Source organism: Parasteatoda tepidariorum, chromosome 5, assembly GCF_043381705.1.
Source record: "Parasteatoda tepidariorum isolate YZ-2023 chromosome 5, CAS_Ptep_4.0, whole genome shotgun sequence".
Taxonomy (NCBI): domain Eukaryota; kingdom Metazoa; phylum Arthropoda; class Arachnida; order Araneae; family Theridiidae; genus Parasteatoda; species Parasteatoda tepidariorum.
This window is the reverse complement of record NC_092208.1, coordinates 13,647,485-13,670,347: the sequence shown is the minus strand read 5'-3', so window position 1 is coordinate 13,670,347 and position 22,863 is coordinate 13,647,485. Positions and strand designations below refer to the sequence as shown.

General features: G+C 29.8%; 1 protein-coding gene across 1 annotated transcript in view; it reads right to left on the bottom strand.

The window, feature by feature from the left end:
- The window catches only part of LOC107454047 (voltage-dependent T-type calcium channel subunit alpha-1I), a 345,752-nt gene that overhangs the window by 113,052 nt on the left and 209,837 nt on the right, over window positions 1–22,863 (bottom strand). Inside the window, exon 2 of the mRNA XM_071181078.1 lies at window positions 2,200–2,445. Coding sequence (XP_071037179.1) covers window positions 2,200–2,445 — 246 coding nt within the window. The remainder of the gene's footprint in view (window positions 1–2,199; window positions 2,446–22,863) is intronic.

The window sequence follows — 22,863 nt, the reverse complement described above, 5'->3', positions numbered from 1 at the left end:
TTCTACACATTAAAATATATTTCATACACTTTTTGGAAAGTATATTCTTATGTGTTTATTGTTTTTCAATCTTTCCCCTTAAGAATGAATGCTTATCACTGGTAGAAAAAAAAAACTATTTAAAAAAAGAGCAATTTGTAAAAGCTTTGAATACTATTTTAACTTCAGAATATCATTGCCCTAAAACAGCACTTTTTTTCAACAATAGTTACAAAAATATATACGATATTTAAAACATAACTTTAGAGTTTAAGTATAAAGTGGCTGTTAGAGCCACTCAATAAGTTATGCCATGTTTGATGGTTCCACTAAAGCAATTAGTTTGTCGTTAACTGAAAGTGGAACGAAAACTTCCCACGTGACCCAAATTCCAGATAGCAACCAGCTCGAATATTGATTCTCCCGTGTTTACTCCTGTCTCTGATTAACTGCAAAACACAATACAAAGTTAGTTTAGTGACTCGAAATTCTTTAGCTACCATAACATACGCATGACCAAACAAACAAACAAACCAAGATACTAGGTAAATCAAAGTCGCGTTGTGTGCATCTTTTTTTTTTTTTTTTTGCCTTACTTTTTTCCCCCTTACCCGGATGTCTGTTTTTCGTTATCCAAAATATTTGAGTCTACAAGTGCGAAGGAATAACATTTATCTTATATCTCTTTTTTTGGCAACATACCAGAGGCGAAGCTAGATCCTTGTCCACAGAGATTCTAAAAGCAATATTTGTTCGCGTTTGTTGTTTTATGCTCCCTTTAAGCACTCTTGCTGGTAAATGTCAACATATTTAGGAAAACGATGAAGAGGCAGGCTTAACGCATCTCAACTCGATGGAAGACACCAGAAAATGAGTCAGCGACATCAAAGTGAGACGGAGAGTAACGAGGTTATGGTCCGAGATAATGGAAAGCGAGAAAAGCAAAGTGTGATTCGTTAGAGAGAAAAAATTACTAGATAGAACTTTTAGAACTCAACAAGAAAAGATAGCAATTGGATATTAAATCATTTTAATTTATTAAAAAAAATCATTACAGTTTGCAAAGTGTTATCGGATAGGTGCCGGATTATTACTTATACTTTAAGAGTAGATTTACGTATGAATTTCGTGTCTTTAAGAAACAAATAAAACAGGCCAACACAGAAGGCTTTTATTTTTAAAATAAGTTTTGTTATATTTATAATTAATTTTGCACAGTTATCAAAACTATCAACTTTATTTTTAAAGATTCAGTGAAGCTCAATTGCAAAATATGCCATTTTCACAATCCTGCAAAGAATGCAATATTCGTTACCGCTTTGCGTCAATTCATTTTTATGTTTAATTAAAAAGGTCTCTGTTAGGGTGAAAGTTATTTTTTTTTTCTTCAATTTTATACACTGAACTGTTCGGTAGCTAAGTACTGGCCGTTGAGACTCAGTGTATTTGTCAGGATAAAAGAAATGTGGTTATCCATGCTCTAGTGTTTTTTTTTTTTTTTTCAATTACTATTTTCTACACAAAGGATTTTTTTCGACTCAAACAATAATTATTAAAATGTATTTATTTTAAGCAAACGTGTTGCTTTTTAAACGCTCTCGTGTATTTTGTATTCCATGAATGTCTGTAAATCTGCTTTTCCTGATAGTTGTTTTCATAAAACTTGGGAGGAAGAGCAGCGGAGTTTTTTTTTTTTTGTTGAATTTATTAACTTGCAATAAGTTGATAGGATGCTGGAAAGCACATAAATCATAAACGCATATAATCGTTAAAGGAGTTGAATTCTCTTCCTCTGTATCAAATAAATTTTATTTTTAAAAAAAATCCTCTGTATAAAATAAAATTTTAAATAATTACTTTGTGGACATAAAAGCCGTTAGAATTAAATCAAACATTAAAGTCAAAATCACTTAATAAGCAATTAAAACTGATATGAACAGAGTGTTGACCTATTTCGTAAAAAAAATGCCTTAAATAACACAGAACTATGTTCTAAGTAGACATAATGTTCCACAGAATGTGATCGTCTAGAAAAAAAAAATTTTTCTTCCACGGTCTGTGAAACATCAGTTGCATTTTTTTTATCGAATTCCTTACATACAAAGAGCAAGTCAGCTGTCTAAATTGCTTCTTTTTCAACAACAGCGCTGACAGTACCGCTAAAAGCAAAACAAAAGGAAACATAAAAGTAAACAAAAGAGAAGTTGGCAGGGTACTTACCCGGCGACAACAATGAAAAAGTCGAGTCTGTTCCAAGTTTCAGCCAAGTAGGCATTTTTGCCCAATGCTCCCATGGCCGTGATCTTCACTAGCATCTCGAAAGCGAAGAATCCAAAGATGACGTCATCGAAGTACTGAAGGATTTTGCAGCGGTTCGAGTCACAGATCTCGTCTGCGCATGGCCTATACATTCCCAGAGTCACACAGTTGAGCAGTATCACCATCATGCACATGCGCTCGAACCACGTGATCAAGAGGCAGTTAAGGAAAAATCATGAAGTAACATTATACAATTATAATGAAATTCGATCGAATTGCAAAACATTTAGAAAAAAGATTATTCAAAGTTGAACCATATTCTGTACTGTGGACCATATTATTAAACAAATGTATTACAATCATTATTAAATAAACCATCAAGTACATGCACTCGAACCACGTGAACAATAGTATTTAAGGAAAAATCATGATGTTACATTATACAATTTAATCGAATTACAAAATTATTAGAAAAGATTGTTTGAAGTTTAATCATATCATGTACTGTGGACCATATTATTAAGCAAATGCATTACAATCATTATTAAATTAATCCATGTTCCCAATACATTTTTGCAAAGTGTTATAGCAAGTTAAACTATAATATTTTGTAATAATTAAAACATAACATTTTGCATTAATATCATCGAATATGAAATATATAATAAATGAATTAGAATTAAAATCTCTTAAGCGATGGTTTATGATAAACCTTCAATATCGGCACTTTGAAACATATGTATTGCAACCGGTGTTGAATTATGTTTAATTCAAGTTGAACCATATAATTTTGTAATAAAGTATAAAACGCGGTTCAGTTGTAATTTGCTAAGTAAACACAACGAGAGACCATATTATACAATATGGCTTAATGTCAACCAATTTTTTTAACAGTGCATCATACAAATAATAATGACTGATTAAAAAAATAAATGTCGAAGAATTTTTAGATACTTGACTTAGATTAGAAATAACTCAAAAACTTGAAGTTAGAATAGAGTGTAAAAAAATGTGTAGAAAGTACGATAAAAAAATTGGTTCGACAGTTATTTTTCACACTACTAACTATTGTTGTAAAAAATACTATATGGGCTGCTCTACATCCCCGTAGAAATGCAACCTTAGAGTTGAAATTTGATGTGCTGAAAGAGCCATTTTTATTAATGATCTAATCACGAGTTTTTCGCGAAATTCCACTCTGTTCGAAAGCTGTAGCAGTTTTATGTCCCCTTTGTCGCAAATGTTTCCTCCATCTTACCCCTCTTTTAAGTTTATCTCATAAACTCAAGCTTAAGTTAATCCGAAAAGTAAAAAAAAAAAAAAAAAAAGAATTCTGAGAGATTAGATATTGTTGTCGTCGTAGGCCATAGGACACTGGAGGCGATTGTTCTTGTCTTCCAGTGGCGCCATCTGTGACCGAGAATTCGACTTCTGCCATTCATACACCCAATCGTTCATCCACAGATCGTAATTTTGACCTGAACCAGAGAGCGATCAATCTCCAATTCAGTACCCTCAGAGGTATATTTTGTCACGGGAACATGGAGGTCTTTGTGACCCGACATATTTAACGTACACCAGTCACCATTTACTACACAGTGAGTCTTCGTCTGGCTGGATTCGAACTCCTGATCGCCCGAACGTGAGTCCAGCTCCCTACCAACCAGGCTATTCCGGCGCCAGAGATTAGATATTGCCAGACATACATGTTTAGTATTGTAATTTTTTAAAATATAAAAATTTAAATTCAAGAGAGATAAAACCGTTTCCTATTGAACTTTTTAATGATAAAAACCACGCTAATGATTAAAATAACTTCTAAATTACTTCTTCGTATTCAGTCACACATTCAGTTTTACTAAATGTAATTTATTACTAAATGTGACTACTAATTACTAAATGTAACAGTATTACTAAATGTGTACTAAATGTAAGTATGGTTTATTATTTTTCAAGTAATCGCTCATTTCATTACGATTAATGAATTAAGAAATACATAAATTATAACAATTATATATTTCATAAACAAAAAGATATTTATTTTTAGTTGAAATCATCGGTTTTATAGAAAGAAAAGACAAGCAATGATGAACGAAAGGCGATCACGTGATCAGGTGAAGTGAGCGATTATAGTATAGAACCTTCTAGTCATTAAAAAATATATATACATTTATGACCAATAAATATGATCAATAATTATGCCCAATAAATATGACCAATAGATCCTTTTCACTGAAAGTAACTGGTGGACAGTATTATTTAACATTAAAAAAAATATATTTTGTTTGGAAATTAAGCCAATTGTAATTTACACTAAAAAATAAAATAATTATAATATCTAAATTTGCTCGAAATTTTAAAACGAACTCCTGACTTTAACGATTGAAAAAATGCGAAAGAAAGAATAATGTATTTAAAATAGCTTCTTTAATTAAAGAGGATTTAATAAGATTAATTAATCGTTGAGAAAAATTTTTAAAATTACAGGTGCAGACGTTTTACGTAGAAAAAAGCATTTAATAATTTGAAGTTTATAATTAACCATAATAAGCAAAATTTCTTTGCTTTGAATATTTTGACTAAGGATTCTTGAAATTTAATCAATGAAAAATGCGAAGCATTTAATATTCGATAAAAATATTGTCTATTAAAAATTTAAACATGCTTCGCTTATTATGATTAATTATTTTAGAGAATACCGTCGTTTAAACTTTGATGAAGGACGCAGAGGGAAATTTATGTCAAATATTTACTTTAATTGAAAATGGGGCTAAATATTTGAGGTATCCAATTTCGATTTTGTTTTAAAATTGGAGATATCAGTCTGATGAAAGGTTTTTCATAGCGATATATTTTAAGTCAATTAAAAATGATTTTAGAAGAGAAAATTTTTTTTTAAGGAATAAGGAACAATTAATTGAAAATTTAATGAAGGTTTTCAGTTACAGCTTTTCCATTTTCAATTACGGACTTATTTAAAACAATTTCTAAACTTCTGGAATCCAAAATATGTACCGCATGTTCTTTTTTTTCTTCGCTCGTTTAACTGGAACTTATCTTGTAACATTTATTGAATAATGAAAAATGTTCTTTAGATTAATAAGATTAATAATTTATTAATAATAAATTAATAATACTTTAGATTAATAATAAATTAATAAGAGAAATATAAGAGAAAAAGAACTATTGAAATGTTATGAATCACGACTAAGGAAAATGGCACGGAAAATATCAAGACTTATTTTATTGACAAAAAAAAGGGAGAGATTGAAAAAGTGATTATTGAAATACTAATTTTCAGCAGGCAATAAAACTAAATTTTATATTTTCATGCTTTCTTCAATCAGATTTCAAAAGTGTTTTGTGTCTTCCTTGGTTAAATCAGGGGTCTGTTTGGAAGAAATTTGGATTCGTTAACGGACCCTTCACAAAATATCTTTTCATAAAAACGGGCCCTTCACAAAATATTTTAACTTAAAAACGGACCCTTCACAAAATGAATTTTCTTTTATCGGACCCTTCACAAATTTGTTTATCTTCATTTGTATTCCCAGGGCAGAAAACAAGAAAAATGGATGTAAACGAATTAAGTTTTGTCTTCGGCAGACGATTCTTCCATTATTCGTCCGAAATTAATATTCTGCATTCAGCAGTATAGGCTAAATACCAAATATTTGTATGTTGCATCTCTAATTTAGAAGCAGCAATTGCTGTTTATTTTTGAAAATTTAATTTCTTTAATTGTAATTTTGCAGTGCAGACCATAATCTTGTATCTATTTACAATTTAAAAACTAATTGAAAAAGTTTTTTGCAATAACCGAATCCTATTTGCACAAATTCATAAAAGCGGACCCTGGTTGAAAGAATGTGAGTAATTTTTTCACCATTTCACGAAAACCGGACCTTTCACAAAATGTCTGGACAGACCCCTGGTTAAATATTATTTTTTGATCCCTAATATGTTTATATTTTTTCTACAATTTTGCAAGAACTCTCAAATAATACACTGTTTTAAGAAATTAAGAGAATTTGTAGTCTTGGTCAATTACGTCTAGAACTACAGGACCAATTTCAATATGTACATACATGAAACAATACAAGACAAATAACCATTCCACATTTGCAATAGACATGATTGTGCGTAACATTCGTTGGAGTGGAATAAAATTAACCGCATAAAATTAACTAACATTAAAACTGCGGCATAAAATTGCCGCAGGAAATGATAAACTTCCTTATTTCAGTATGAAATCACGCTGCAATGCCTGTAGATCGATAAGAGGGGACCATACCTTCTGTTAACCCTGTTTTTGTTTATTCTGCAATCGCTGTTTCATACCTTCCGACTCCAACAAGTGTTACCCACGATGATGCTTGTGTATAACAATCATTGAATGGTTATTTGTTTTGTATTGCATCAACGTATGTACATAACAAATTTCATTAAAATCGGTCCAGTAGTTCTAGAGATAATCGACCAGGTCTGCAAATTCTCTAAATTTCTTACAACAGTGCATACATTTAACATTTTTATCCGTTTAAACATTTTTATCCGCGAAGTCATGAAGTCATGAAGAATGATGGAAAGTTATGGATTTCGGAAAAGAACAAAATTTGTCATGAAATGTCATGATTTTAACTATTTTTTTATGTGGCTGGGTGGCGCTGTTGGTTTGTCGTCGGCCTTCTGAGCCCAAGTCTGCGGGTTCGATACCCGGCCCAGACACCGGATTCTCGGGATGCAGAAAATCCTCAGCGGCCATGTCGTATGATTATGCGGCATGTAAAAGATCCCTAGAGTGCCTTATTGGCTCTTGGCATTTTCGGCAAAATTAAATTCCTAGTGCACTTTAGCATCCAAAGTAGAGTCTCGGTGCTGCCATCTAGTGCGGCGGAAACTGGACGTCCAAATTAACATGACCAACGGTATCTCTCCCATTGTGGTGGTCCTGAAATAGTGGATACCACCTCTGGAGAGCGCACTAGGTCTGCTCATCGGCAAGACCGATTGTGCAGCTCATTAGAAATATAAAAAAAACTATTTTTTTAAAAAAAATCATGAGAAGTCATGGATTTAGGTCGCCGAGAAATCTAATTTTTAAAATGGAATTTACCCCCCTCCCCCGAATGTCATGGTGTTCCAAATATCTGAATTTGTAACAAAATCCCCTCTCACACTCATATTTGAAAATATAAAATGTTTTGGTCGTGTTCTTTAAAAATTATTCCGCAATGAGAACAGAAAAATCAGGCGTGTTTCTTTCCTTTCCGATGAACAAGAAAAGCATCTTTAGAATGTAATTCTGCAGAAAAAAAGAAAAAAAAATTATGTACTTTTGTACTTTTTTTCAGCTATTTTAGTGCTTCAACTCTTTCTTTACTCTGTTTTTTAAATTTAAAATCAATAATCATGAAGATGCAGAGTATGACAGTTTTTGGCTATGCCTATCACTTTAATTAATGTTATTATAATGCTTTTTTAAATTTGTTGTTGTGTTTTTATCGGAGAAAATAGTAACTTCGTTAAGTCCTGAAAAATTTCTGGAATTAGTCATGGAAAGACACGAAATTGAAAATCTAAAATGTAGCAGATACCCTGTGTATATTAGAAATTTAAAAATAAATTCTCTTAAGGAAAATTCCTGACAGCATAGTTGTTAAATTATTACTATTAAAAGTCTTCCATTTTAAATTTTTACAATTAAATGAAAAAGATGTGATTTTTTCAAGATTTTTAACATAGCCCAGTTGCTTAGGCTTAAAATATTTTTCCATCTACTCAACGTCAACTAAGCAAACGATTTCACGTATGGACAACATCATCTTTCGTCAGAAAGCCCTCGTTGTAATCTTATCGATATTTCAAAAACTTTGCCAAATAAGCCAATGCTGCAGTCTCCCCCTCTTTCCTCTATCGGCTTTCTTCAACATCTTCCATCCAACCATAAATCAAAGCATCACTCCGATAAGAAGATTACATTTCGGTTCCACATTCCAAAGGAAAGTGATGCTAAGAGGATGCTGCTGTGGGATTGCTCCTCAGCATCCTTCAGCTGTCATCTTGCGCTTCCTCTAAACCATCCACGGAAATATGTGGGTCATACACAAGAAGGTGGTGTCAGCTAGGCTCATCCGGAAGAATCCGGTTGCATCCGGTGTCCAGTCGACTCTCACTGGACAAAGTAGAAGATCGAACAAAAATAGAGGGTGGATGTTTTGTTATGGTCTTTGTCTCCGTCTTTTTGCCCTCCCATCCCTCTTGTCAATCTTTTCCGGAAATGAAAGTATCTTGCGTAAGATGATATGAGATGTCGACACAAAAAGGATATTTTAAGAAGAATTGCAAATTGTTTTTTAAAGGACACGTTAGAACGATATATCTGTTAAAAAATGCAGAGGTTAAAACTTAGGGAGAATATTATATTAGAATAGTGACGAAAGTTTTGAAATTAATGTTTTTTTTCCTTCATCCTATTTGCGTATTTATATGCTTAAAAATTCTGCAAAAAGGACACATTTTATTATAAATTCTTCAATTTAGCATTTTATACTATCAAAAAAATGTGTGAAATGTAAAAAACGAAAAAAATGAATGAAAAAGTAGAATGAATGAGTCTTATAACATGAATGAATGAGTATTTTATAACACTCACATTGAAATTAAAGATATTGTTCACGAATTTTTCATTCATTTTTTCTGTATGCAAATTTTAAACTTATTTCGATGACAGCTACACTTGCCAAGAAGAAAAAAGAACTTATATACAGTTTGAATATTTCTGTTATTTCACATCTTTTCAAAGTTTTAAGGACGTATGAACATAAGAATATTTATATAACATTTGAACTGTAGACAAGATTTCAGATTCTTAATTAAACAAGGAAAACATTGTTCAAGGGATTAGATTCTTTTTATTGACAATTTCAGTGATATGTATGGGATCTCTCAGGTCCCACAATTCAAGAGTAAATTTGCCACAAATATCAATGCAACTTAATGAGAAAAAAAAAAGAGTTCTAATAATTATTAAGCAGCAGCGGTAGTCATAGCAACGCATGCAATGACGACGCATGCGCACTGTTTGCTGTTACTCTTGAACATACTCCCAGCCTTGAAACCGAGATTTCAAAACAATAAATGCAAGTTTACTTAAATTTAAAGACAGCGGCGGTCGTCGTAGTAACGCATGCAATGAGGACGCATGCGCACTGCTTACTATTTCTCTTGAACAACATTTTTCATTATTTTTTATTTTATTATTTTTTATTCTTAACAATTTGATAATCTTTCTGAACATCTTTCTTCCTTAAAAAATAAAAAATTTCTACAAAATTTAAAAAAAAACGTGTTTTTCGAGTGAAGCTGCGTAAAAAAATTAAATTAAAAACAAAGCACGAAAATTCCGTACTGTATTTCATTATTTTCATCCAAATTCCAGGTTTTCTAGAGTTTAGCTCAAATTTCTGGGGAAAATAAGTTTTTTTAGAAGAAGAAAAAAAATCCTGAAATCAGTTAAGAGTTTTTTTTTCTGCAAAAAAGAAAAGTTTTTTACTAATTCTTCAACTTAGCATTTTTAAGTATCAAAAATATGCGTAAAATGTAAAAAACGAAAAAATGAATAAGTACAATAAGCAAGTTTTCTTATAACATTCACATTGAATGAAATTGTATGAATGTATGACTTATGTACAGTTAGTACATTACTTCAACAGTACTGAATTAAATGACAAAAATACTATTTTCGTAGTAACGAACACTGCATTCAATCATTAATTTATAATTAATAACAATAGTATAATTTCAAAATATTCTGAACAAATAGTCAACGCGTACTACGAAATTAAATGCAAATAAATTTAATGCAAGGTATAATATTTGTATTAACGTTTTGAAAGTAAATTACTTCTGAAAATTAGAATCTCGAAGATGACTTTCAAAAAGTATCATTTTATCATTTGCTCTTTTAATTCGGTAGAAATTAAATGAATTTCAGATAACTATCGAAGAGTTGAATTAATGCGAAACTATTGGAATATATAAAGACAGAACCAAAAGTAAAAGTAATTTCCTTGTCAAAATATTGAAGTCTTATTTCTCTAAATAATGCAAATATCCAGTCACTTTCTCTCTCGCTAGCAAATATGAAGATTAATGACTTTGAATCTAATTTTAAAAGAAATTTACTCATAAGTTTAATGTAAACTTAGTTTAAAAATGAAATATTTAAAGAGATAAATTGACCAAGGGTGCATAATTAAATGAAAAGATTTTATTTTTAAAATATTTTAAATTATATATGTATAAATAAAGTTAAAAATAGCTTCATTGATAAGAACTTCTTGCTTAACTTTTCTTATTCATACTAATTTAAATACTGATTGCACTAACGCCTGAACTATTCTATACCACAGTGCAAATGGGTTTAAAATCAGTCAGAAAATATTGGAGAACTATGTGTTTATTGAACTATATGAACTATGCTTATATGAACTACTGGTCAATTGTGTGCAATACTTGCAATTGAGTGACACACGATTGATAAAGCGGTTGCGTCGCTAGTCCCGCGATTCCGAGGCAAATTGATGGTCGAAAATAATTAAATATAGCTTAAAGATTGCTGAATCGTCAAAAATAATAATGATATTTCTTAAAGAGAAGGGTAAATTTTTTAAAATAAACTGTAACATATAACGAAAATTTCGGCAGAGTATAATAGAACTCCCAATAGAAGTTTTGAATAAAGTAAAACTTTTTCTATCAATTTAACGTAAGGACAACAATGGAAAACTGCGACATTATCGTTGGATTTTTATAGATTTAGTTGGATTATCTAAGTCTTAAGAGACTTTTTCAAATTTTAATTTAACCTGTAGTAAAAAAAGTAAGTAAAAAATTTTTTATTCGTACGCAAATCGTATTTATGTGCTAATGAGTGAACTGGACGAAGTGAAAAGAGGACAAAAAATTTTATAAAATTTACATTCAATTGTTTGAGTAGTTGAAGAAATTATTTCAGTGAAAGACAAAATTCGAAATACAGAAGGTAATAGAGAAGCATATGAATACAGAAGAAAATTACAACGAAGATACCACGAGAAAAATGTAGTGTTGACCAATGGAGAAAGAGGAACAAGCTTGAACAGCATAATCAACTATCAAGAAACAGGGATGGTGAGGTAAGGCGACAACTTCATAATAGCAAAATGTGAAAATTATAAAATATTACGTTCCCAAAAATTTTAAAAGAATGGAATACTAGAGGGCCATTAACTAAATAATTTGAATTTTTAAAAATGTGAAATGATTTCCGGAAATCTAGGTCATTGGAGGTGGAGCAGTGTTGAATGATTTTAGAAGAGAAAAAAACTGAATCCTATGCTACAAAGTCCATCTTTGAAGGATGATGGAAAAAAAACATTTAATTTATAACGTTTAACTTATTTAACGTTCAAGCGTTTGCGATATATTTTTCATTTCACATCGAAGTTTAAGAATACATTTTCTTTGTCCAATACAGATTCAAAAGAAATTTATTTGAAAGATACTTAAGTTATTAACATCAGCAATAACTTCTTTAAAACGGGAGAAAATTAGAAGAAATAAAAGAAATAAACTTGAATTTAATTTAAAAGAAATAAACTTTAATTTATTAATTATTCTTTATTTATTTACTTTTTATGAAGAACTTTTAATGACTCTGTTTTGTCACAGAAGAGTTTTCGTTATAAAGAAGGTTCTTCAGTTCAAGCTCACCCATTTTTTCATGTTCATATAGTACAAATGATAGAAACTAAATTTTAAATCGCGCCAAGTATCAAGCTATTATTCTAAAATGCAACTAAATTCTATATAGCGCCACGTGCACAGCATTTCTCATTGCAAACTACTTAAACTAAATTTTAGAATATACTAAATGTAAATCGTCAATTTTATAGACAAAATATTCATAACCCTTAAGTGTATGTTTTAAATTTAAGTACAATCATGTATTTCCTTTTCATCAATTGCAAATTAAGTACTTAGATAAAAAAAAAGCATAAATTTGTCCTTCATCTTTGCTTTTAAATTCAGAAAATAAAAATAAAAACCGAACAAGGGTGACGAAGAGAAAAAAGAGGATTCCACGTTGTTGACATGAGGAGGTGAATGAAGTTTAGTTGATTACTAATTGGCAACCAGTGGCATGCTTGTAGCTCTGTTAAGCCAAGTAAAAAAATGCCTGATGAGACAAGAAAAAGAGAAAAATCCAAATACAATCTTTAGGATAAACAGTCATTCTTAGAGGGTAAACATTATTAAGTGCATTCGAATTCGACTTCTCAAGCATGATTGATTTGTGTATTTATTGAGTAAATATTTTCAATAAAAAACGCAGTACAAATCATTACAATAAATTCTAACTATGTTCGTAAGAGTGAAATTGTATAGTTGGATCAATTTCAATCCATGAGCATGATAATGAAGTGGAAAACAATAAAGAAAACACAAATAAAAGGTGCGTTTTATTATTATTATTTTAAAAAAGGAAGACATTTTCGGTACCATGAACAATAATACTCTGATAATAGTACTTAAGTACTATTATCAGAGCGAAGCACTTCATTCCAAACCTCGGTTCTTCAGATAGCTGTTTGTCTTTAACATTTTTATTTGCATAATTTTTTAATAATACTTTCATAAATTTTTGCATATTTTTTTCTATCTTTCTATAAGATATCTCTACTTTCTTTTGATGTAATTATTGTACTTAAATTTTCTAAAATAAAAAATAAACTTAAGAAAGATTACATAAGTAAAGAGAATAGCATATTGTAAACGTCATTATTTTCAACGCGCTGTATCAATTGCTCAATAAAATAGCATTAATTTATCCATCATCAGTCCCAAAACACTAACGAAGTTTCTGGAAGCATCCGGTTATAATTTCAAAGTTTAAATTGAATATTCCAAATTTAAAAACTAAAAAATTCCAACGCCATGGCATTTATGATATGATTTAAAATAAAATGATGATAAAAAAGAAAGAAAATGATCGGTCATGCCGTTCATGAAATTTATTTTTCAAGTTTCGAATTTATTAGAAAGATATAAAATTAAATGCTGCGTAATCGAACACATGGTCGACTACTTAAACAAAGCTTTCGTCTTATATCAATATTTTCATGACCAGTCTTTAAAAACTATGCATTATAAGCGTTCAATTCATAAAAAATTTAAACGTTTCAAATATTTCTTTTCTTCGAATTTTAAATCATGTTTCGTAAATTTAAAACGTTTGACGAATTTCAAAAAATTTAAAACATTTTTGAAACGTGCTGCCATTTTATGGAATTTCGGAAAATTGAAGAGAACTTTCTAGAGCAGCTATCTGAAAACAATAGAAAGCAACAGTTGGCTATTAAAATGTTTCCTTTTTGAAAGTTTGGCTTACTACTATTTTGCCTCAAAACTTCTTTTCGAGAAAAGTTTTTTTAAAGTGTCAACGGGCATATATAAAGCCTGGAACTATATTCCATCTTTCTGTACCGTCTGATGTAACCTTGAACTTCTACTTGTTGAGAAAATAAAATATAAATAATTGAAAGAACAACAATGACTGACGATAGAGGAAGAAAAAAAACATTCTACTTGGGAAGAAGGTAAGACTTTAGTTGACTGATAATTGAAAGCACGCTGTTCTATTGTTGTCAGAATGGAACAAAAAAAAGAAATGTTCTGATGAATCATGAAGAAGAACACTTTGGCATGTTCTGAAAGATAAACATTCAGGAGACTAATGTGATTAGGGGCGCCAAATTTGATTTGTTTTCAGGTTCTACTTTCGCTTTCAACACACACAAGACCTGATATGAGGAGAAATAAAGTAAAGTGTCTTCCACCATGTCTCCGCGAATTAAAATCGGATATTGGGATCATGGGAAATATATCTGAAATAATATTAGTTAGAAACACAGCAATTAGTATTGTGAAATTTATGATTTCGACAACTGTTGAAATTTACCTCTTAAATGATTTTTTTTATAAACTATGATTGTTCTGTTTCATCATTTAAATAACTTTTTAAAACTCGCGGTTGAAGTTAGAGTTATATAATGCATTATTTAAATGATCATTAAAACAGTAATTCTTCAGTTATGATTCCAAATATTATGTTTTAAAATTTAAATGGATTTCGACACCAGGAACTCCTAGTGTTGTAATATAATATTTTAATAAAAGAAATCGGAACAGTTATTCATGTTTAAAATTTTGAATATTATAATGATAATTCATCATTTAAATAATTTGTAAGAGCAGAAAGCAGGTGGTTACGACTCTGGGTATTGTGTTTAACACATAATTTTCCTGATTTTTATGTAATTGAAATCTTTGACAATTATTAGCGTTTTAAAAAGTATTTTAAGCGATTGAAGTTACGAGTTATATGATGCATTATTTAAATGATCATTAAAACAACAATTTTTCAATCAAAACTCCAAATATTATGATCTACAATTTAAATGGATTTTAAAACAGCTATTCGCAGTACTTCCTAGCATTGTAATGTAATATTTTATAACTGTTGAAATTTATCTCTTAAAAAAAATTTTTATAACAGTAAAACTATGATTATTCTATTTCATCATTTAAATAACTTTTAAAAACTCGCGGTTGAAGTTAGAGTTATATGATGCATTATTTAAATGATCATTAAAACAGTAATTTTTCACTTAAAACTCCAAATATTATGATCTACAATTTAAATGGATTCTAAAACAGCTATTCACAGTAATTCCTAGTGTTGTAATGTAATATTTTAAAAAAGAAATTAGAATTTACGTTTGAAATTCTGAATGTCATAATTATAATACATCATTTAAATAATTTGAAAGAGCAGAAGCTCGCGGTTAAGGCTCTGGGTATTATATTCAACGCGTCAATTTCATGAATTTTATATAATTGATTCGCGTTCGAAAATTCTGACTGTTACTGCCTGTGGCTCTATGGGAACACCAAAAAAGCGCGATAATTTTTACCGAAGCTCTTTGCTAAAAACTTTTGGCAAAATTAACAATTAAATATGGTTGGATTACCTTGCCCGATTGGTTGTTAGTATAGAATAATTATTTGATAAACCATATTATATTGTCCAGAGAACTAATCATATGAGCATTTTGCTCCTAAAAAGGAAACACCACATTCTTGCATGAAAACAAAACTTAATTAACTTTTCTTTACATGCACGCCGCCACACGGCAGAAGCAGTTCCGCTCCAGGATTGCATTATTTTTTATGTCGGCTTGGCGAAGATTTTATTCGCCAAAGTAGAATTCGGTAATTTTATCATGATACCATAAAGCAGTGCATAAAAACGTTTATTCGGCTAAATTTATGCTTCAGTTTTGTATTTTTACTAAATGTGTAACTGTAATCGAGAAAACCCATAATTTCCGGTAAACCATTACCATACGAAAGGAAAAATTACCACATGAATGGTTTAAATACCGTATATTTTATTTTTATTACCGGAATTATATTGTTTTTTTTTCCTTATCACCAGAAAAGTCATTATTATACAAGTATAATAATTTTGCCAGTTTTTTTCCCGTGAAGCATGAGCCATTAGAGATAAAAGTAACGATCATATTTGGAATTATAAAAGAAAGAAAAATCTTACAGCTTTGGGATTTGCTTAGATCAGTATGAATAATAAACTGCCTTGCTAAAGGCTTAATGAAAACAGAAATCACTAATAAAACTGTCACATTCAATATTTTCCTTAAAAAAGACGCAATGACTTTTCGTTTGATGAAGATTTCAAAAATATGGATGATCAATAAAAAAAAAATGAAAATTGGAAAGCGACGCGCTGTAGCACGATTCATTTAAGCACAAAATCTCATTTTGTGAGTTTTGAAAAATGCAAAGTATAGAGACATATTTATTTTTTTTTTTGCGTTTCTCTTAAGATATAAAGACATAAAAGGTAAAGCGAGATATTATTAATTATCTAAAATAATTTTTTTTCATAATTCTTAATTACACTCTTTTGCATTTTCCGAAATTCAATAAAAGAAATCCGAGTAATCCAATTTTGAACTTATTTCATCGAAAAGAAATTCGATGAGATAAAATTTTCTATTTGAAATACGAATCCATAAATTTTTTTTTTCAGTTTCCTCTAATCCATTAATTCCAAAAGCAGATATGTTTAAAAGAATACTCATTTCAATAATACAATTTTAAACTGATTAGATAAACGATTTTTATTTTATACCAGGTATACGTGGAAACATGTTCATGTTAACTGAAATAAAATCTATAAAGTTCATCAAAGTTTTTATTTATAATTGAATTTTTCTAAACGTTATTCTTTATTTTTCGTCTAAATGTAATATTTTTCCCTTCAATTTACCGGATATAAACAGTTAGCTCCTTACTATATGCTAATTTAATCGAGTATTTTTTTCAGCCTTTTCAAGTCCGTGATCACATATATGTGATTGCGAGATTCACCTTTCACGCCCCAAAATATCGTACATGAAACGGACCTTTCAGACTCCAGCGGCTCAAGATTAATCGGATATCAACTCAATATATTCCTTTTTTTATTTTATAACCGTCGTTGAAGAGAGGACCCAATTTTGGGTTTTCGACTCAACTCCGTAGCCATGTAGTTTTGAACCCAATCCAAAAGACAAGGGAATTTCTGAACCAAGTATTGGAAAAAATTTGATTCGTGCAGGACTTCTTGATGAAACTAATCTGCATTTGCATTACATGGAGAGAAAAACTACGATGACTTCCCACGGTTAGCCTGAGGGCAAGGGGACTCTAATCCGTGATCCGTCAACTGCTGAGGATATTTAATGCTTTTTGATGAAATTTATTTTTAAACTTTGTGAATGATATTTTTTTTGCAAATAATAATTATGATTATGAATGAAAACGTAGAAAATGCTTTTTGATGAACATAATTTTTAAAGTTTGTGAATGATATTTTTTTGTCAAATAATAATCATGACTATGAATGTAAACGTAGAAAATGCTTTTTGATGAACATAATTTTTAAGCTTTGCGAATGATATTTTTTTTCCAAATAATAATCAGGATTATGAATGTAAACTTGGAAAATGCTTTTTGATGAACATAATTTTTAAACTTTGTGAATAATATTTTTTTGCTATATAATAATCATGATTATGAATGTAAACGTAGAAAATACTTTCTGAGGAACACAATTTTTAAATTTTGTGAATGATATTTTTTTGGCAAATAATAATCATGATTATGAATGTAAACGTGGAAAACGCTTTTTGATTAACATAATTTTTAAACTTTGTGAATGATATTTTTTTTGTCAAATAATAATCATGATTATGAATGTAAACGTAGAAAATGCTTTTTGATGAACATAATTTTTAAGCTTTGTGAATGATATTTTTTTGCCAAATAATAATCATGATTATGAATGTAAACGTGGAAAATGCTTTTTGATGAACATAATTTTTAAACTTTGTGAATGATATTTTTTTGCTGTATAATAATCATGATTATGAATGTAAACGTAGAAAATACTTTCTGTGAACATAATTTTTAAACTTTGTGAATGATATTTTTTTTCAAATAATAATCATGATTATGAATGTAAACGTATAAAATGCTTTTTGATTAACATAATTTTTTAACTTTGTGAATGATATTTTTTTGGCAAATAATAATCATGATTATAAATGTAAACGTATGAAATGCTTTTTGATGAACATAATTTTTTAACTTTGTGAATGATATTTTTTTGCTATATAATAATCATGATTATGAATGTAAACGTAGAAAATGCTATTAACCCTACCGAAGTAGTCTTGACAAATATAGTAGGCAAGGATTATACGCACCACTGAAGTTGCTATCAAACTCAGACTTATCACTATAATACTGTGTTATAAAATATTTTACTTTAAAATTTATTTTCATTTCGAGTCAAAAAAATTCGACTTTCAGAACCGGAAGCAGACCGTATTTCATTATACACCCTACACACATTTCCATAGTCCTCATAAAACTTTGCCCAGCAGACTCGAGCTTTTAACTCTTTTGATAAAAATTTCAGTTAGGGCACACAAGAAATATTCTACCGGGGTGAAGGGACTCATAAAAGATGCTCCCGGAGGACGGACTCCGTTTGAATGATAACAGAGAAGATGTCGTTTCCTTATCTCTTGCTCTCAAGCATCCCAAGACCGCCTCCCAAGCATCTTAGGATGTGCTTGGAAGTATTCCGGCTCAACAGATGACTCATCACAGATAGAGTTATGGAAAATGCTCTGAGGAAAAGATGCCAAGCTCTGTTTCGGAAATGAGAGTAATATGGTATACCCAGAGGATTTCGGTATGTTTACCAGAATTCTGAAAATCATTAATTCTGAAGATTCGAAATGACCAATAAGGCAAAGGCTAATCTCAGAGCTCGTCAAATAAATAAGTTAGTAGAGGTTTATCATTTCGCACAGAATTCCTGTTAATAATTACGGTTTCAAAAGTTAGACATTAGACCGGGATATTTAACTTAATCGTGTTCAAAACTTAGTCCAAATTTAAACTACTGTTATTTGATTTCACGGTTATTGAAATTTAAACCACGGTTACGGTGTATTTTAAAATAACAAGCTTGTGCCATAAATAAAATATTTTACTTAGTTAGGTAATTTGCATTTTTAAAAATAGTTTATTAAATGAAGTATTTTACATTAATTAAGAGACAGTTTAGTAAAATGAATTATAAGATTCCGTAATTGGAGCCATTATTGTAAATACATCAATACATACAAAATAAATGAATTTATATCATATATTTTTTGGAATTATAGAACCTGACGATATAATGGTAATACAATCGGGAACTTGAATTTAAATAAGAAGAAGACCTCTCATACCCACACATGTGACCTATGACGTCCGCTCCAGCTGATTGTTTATAAGCAAAATGGTGTGTTAAAGTTGAGCTAAGCATCTGTACATAACTTAGAATGCTAATTAACGGTAAGTTAGTTACATACAGAGGCGTATCGCGCATCGAATTAATTGAAATATAATTCTTTCTCGTCTACTTCTTTTACTTAACTTAGATTTATTCTTTGTTTATGTACGTTATTCTAATCGTGATATATTTTTGTTCTGTGTACCTGGCAACTTCGATTTAGGATTAGTTTGTTTATGTTCCACATGACTTAGTGTCTGTTTTTGTGTTAAGTCTCTGTGTAAATAAATATAGCGAAAGAATTGAAAACTTTGAGAAATAATCTTAGCGAAAGAATTTAGAAAGTATCATTTAAGAAAGTCTATGCTTGACGAACTTGGCTTACTCGAAATAGAATGGAAAGAACAGTTGCTAACGTAAACAAAATGCCACGTTTCAATAACCAATCAGGATTGAGATACCTCACTTGCTAGTATCCCAATGCAAATATTTTCTCAAAACCAATTTTGAAGATTATTGCATTTTTAAGCTATGGTTACGGTGTGTTTAAAATAACAAGCTTGTGCCGTAAATAAATAAGTTCTCCACGAAGACAAATTTTTCCTAATACTTGATCCAGGAGTTCCCTTGTCTTCTGGATTGGGTTCAAAAGTACAAGGCTACAGAGTTGAGCATTAGCAGTCGTAAACCCAAAAATTGGGTAGGCTGTTCAACGACGGTTGTACAATAAAATAAAAATATAGAAATATAGTAGAGATTTTCTAGATTATTTCTATGGAGATATAATAGAGATTATATGGATTTTTTCTATTCAAGCATTTCCGAAACAAAACGTTTAGTCAAGTTTATTGAAGAAGCCTCAAGCATATATTAAGCATCAAAATAAACTTAGACTTCACAATGAGAGAAAATTAAATTAGAATGCAATGAAATATCGTGTTTCATAATTTCTTTTCTGGCCAGAAAATAATCATTTTTCTTTCTATTTATTTTTAAAAAGAAATAACAAACGCAGGCACAAGTAAATATCTATTTGCGATTTCTTGAAGAAAATTCTGATCCTCTAGAAAACGTAATGAGCCTTGAAATTATTTAAAAAACATATTACGAGTGGTGGAAAAAAAAACAGTTTATTTCTCCTTTCAAAAGTTTTATTCTTTTCAAAATGAGCAGCAGCGAATTATTTTGAAAGTACAGCAACGAAAGAGTAATGACGAATATTTGTATTTCTTCCTTCTGAATGGCAACATAAAATGCAAATTGTTTGCACTCTTCGAAACAACATAGGTGGTTGCATTCTCATTATTTATGTTTAGAAAGATTTAAATAAAGATTCTTCCCGAATGGAAAAACTTCATTCTGATAGAATTTCATGAAATTAAGCTTTGTTTAATATGTTTTTTTTAATATTTAGAAAGAAATTCTCTGTAGTTTATCATCATTAGTCGACATATATTTCTTTTGTTTCAGATATATAATTACAAATAACCAATGCTAGGACGTTGATGTTAAATGCATTGTTTTCCTCTATAGAGCGTTATTCGTGGTTTCTTCGATTCTTTTTTTCTTCCTATATTAAAATTTTCTCTTTTTTAAAAAAAATGTTTTATGAATGTTTATAATGATATTTTCCATTTTAAGAGCATTTTACTTCTGCGTTAATATTTTTCTTGATAAATCCACGGAAATTTATCTGCATTGTTATTTTAAATATATTCTAATAAAGAATGTTAAAGTTTGCTGGAATAGTTGAGTGCGTAGTGAAAAATGCTAAGTAAGCATAATTGAAAACTCATCCTTGAACTTACAAAGAACTTTTTTTAAGCGAGAAATTTTTTTTTTACCTAGTGAACTTAACTTAAACATCGCAATGACGTTTTGAAAAGAAAGCATAATGCACAAGAGTATTCTACTTTCCAAACATAAAACCACTTCATACATTTATGTATATAAGTTTAATCTGGAATAAAGCATAATCCACAAGAGTATTCTACTCTCCACAACATCAAAAAGCTCTATGCATCCATGTATATAAATCTCATCTGTATTAAAGCATAATCCACAAGAGTATTCTACTCTACACAACATAAAACAGCTCCATGCATTCATGTATATAAAACTAATCTGGATTAAAGAATAATCCACAAGAGAATTCTGCTCTCCACAACATAAAACAGCTCCATACATTCATGCATATAAATCTAATCTGGATTAAAGCATAATCCACAAGAGTATTCTACTCTCCACAACATAAAACAGCTCCATACATTCATGTATATAAAACTAATCTGGATTAAAGAATAATCCACAAGAGAATTCTACTCTCCACAACATAAAACAGCTCCATACATTCATGTATATAAATCTAATCTGGATTAAAGCATAATCCACAAGAGTATTCTTCTCTCCACAACATAAAACAGCTTTATACATTTATGTATATAAGTCTAATCTGGAATAAAGCATAATCCACAAAAGTATTCTACTCTCCACAACCTAAAAAAGCTCTTTGCATCCATGTATATAAATCTCATCTGGATTAAAGCATAATCCACAAGAGTATTCTCCTCTCCACAACATAAAACAGCTCCATGCATTCATGTATATAAATCTAATCCGGATTAAAGCATAATCCACAAGAGTATTCTATTTTCCACAACATAAAACAGCTCCATGTATTCATGTATATAAATCTAATCTGAATTAAAGCATAATCCACAAGAGTATTCTTCTCTCCACAACATAAAACAGCTCCATGCTTTCCTGTATGTAAATCTAATCTGGATTAAAGCATAATCCACAAGAGTATTCTACTCTCCTCAACATAAAACCGCTCCATACATTCATGTATATAAATCTAATCTGGATCTGACTTATATATGTTATTGTGAATTACCGAAATTGGTAGCTGTTGACTTCTACCGGTGAATGTTGGCAATCCAGATTGAATCCTTGAAATAAGTGGTCTGGCGATGTTGAACGGAGTTCTTAAAAATTTAAGAATTTGCTTTTGGATAATAGGCAAAATTGCGATTTTAAGAAAAATCAAATAGCATTTGATAACACAATGCAATTCTAATGGTAATGAAGATAGAAGCTGACAATGAATTCTCATTTATAATCTGGTATTTATTGAAAATTTATTTCGTTCATTAAATTCAATTTCCACCACTTTTTTAAATTTAGAATCATATGTTAATTTAATTTTGTTTCAAATAAATTTAATAACATTAAAAACAATTTTTGAAAAAAAAAATTATCAAAAAAGTTTAAAGGCATTGTTTTTTTTTATTTTAAGGTTTTTAGCAACTTCTTATTGCATTTCAAAGACTTTTTTTACAAATTTTGGAACATGTTACCTTTGCCTAAAACAAATGAATACTTTCTTTTGTTTCAGAATTTTGAAAAATACTTGTTGCGAAAAATATTTTGAAATATCTATTCTTCATGTCAAAATATAAAATTTACAAAACTGAAATTAACTATAAATTTGATTTAACATAAAAGATAATTAAGCTGACACAAATGTCTTGAAAATCATTTTTTAAACAGAACCTTCAGTTATATATATATATGTATATATATATAATATATATATATATATATATGTGTGTGTGTGTGTGTATGTATATATATGATACTTTTTTCTCTTAAAAAAATATTCT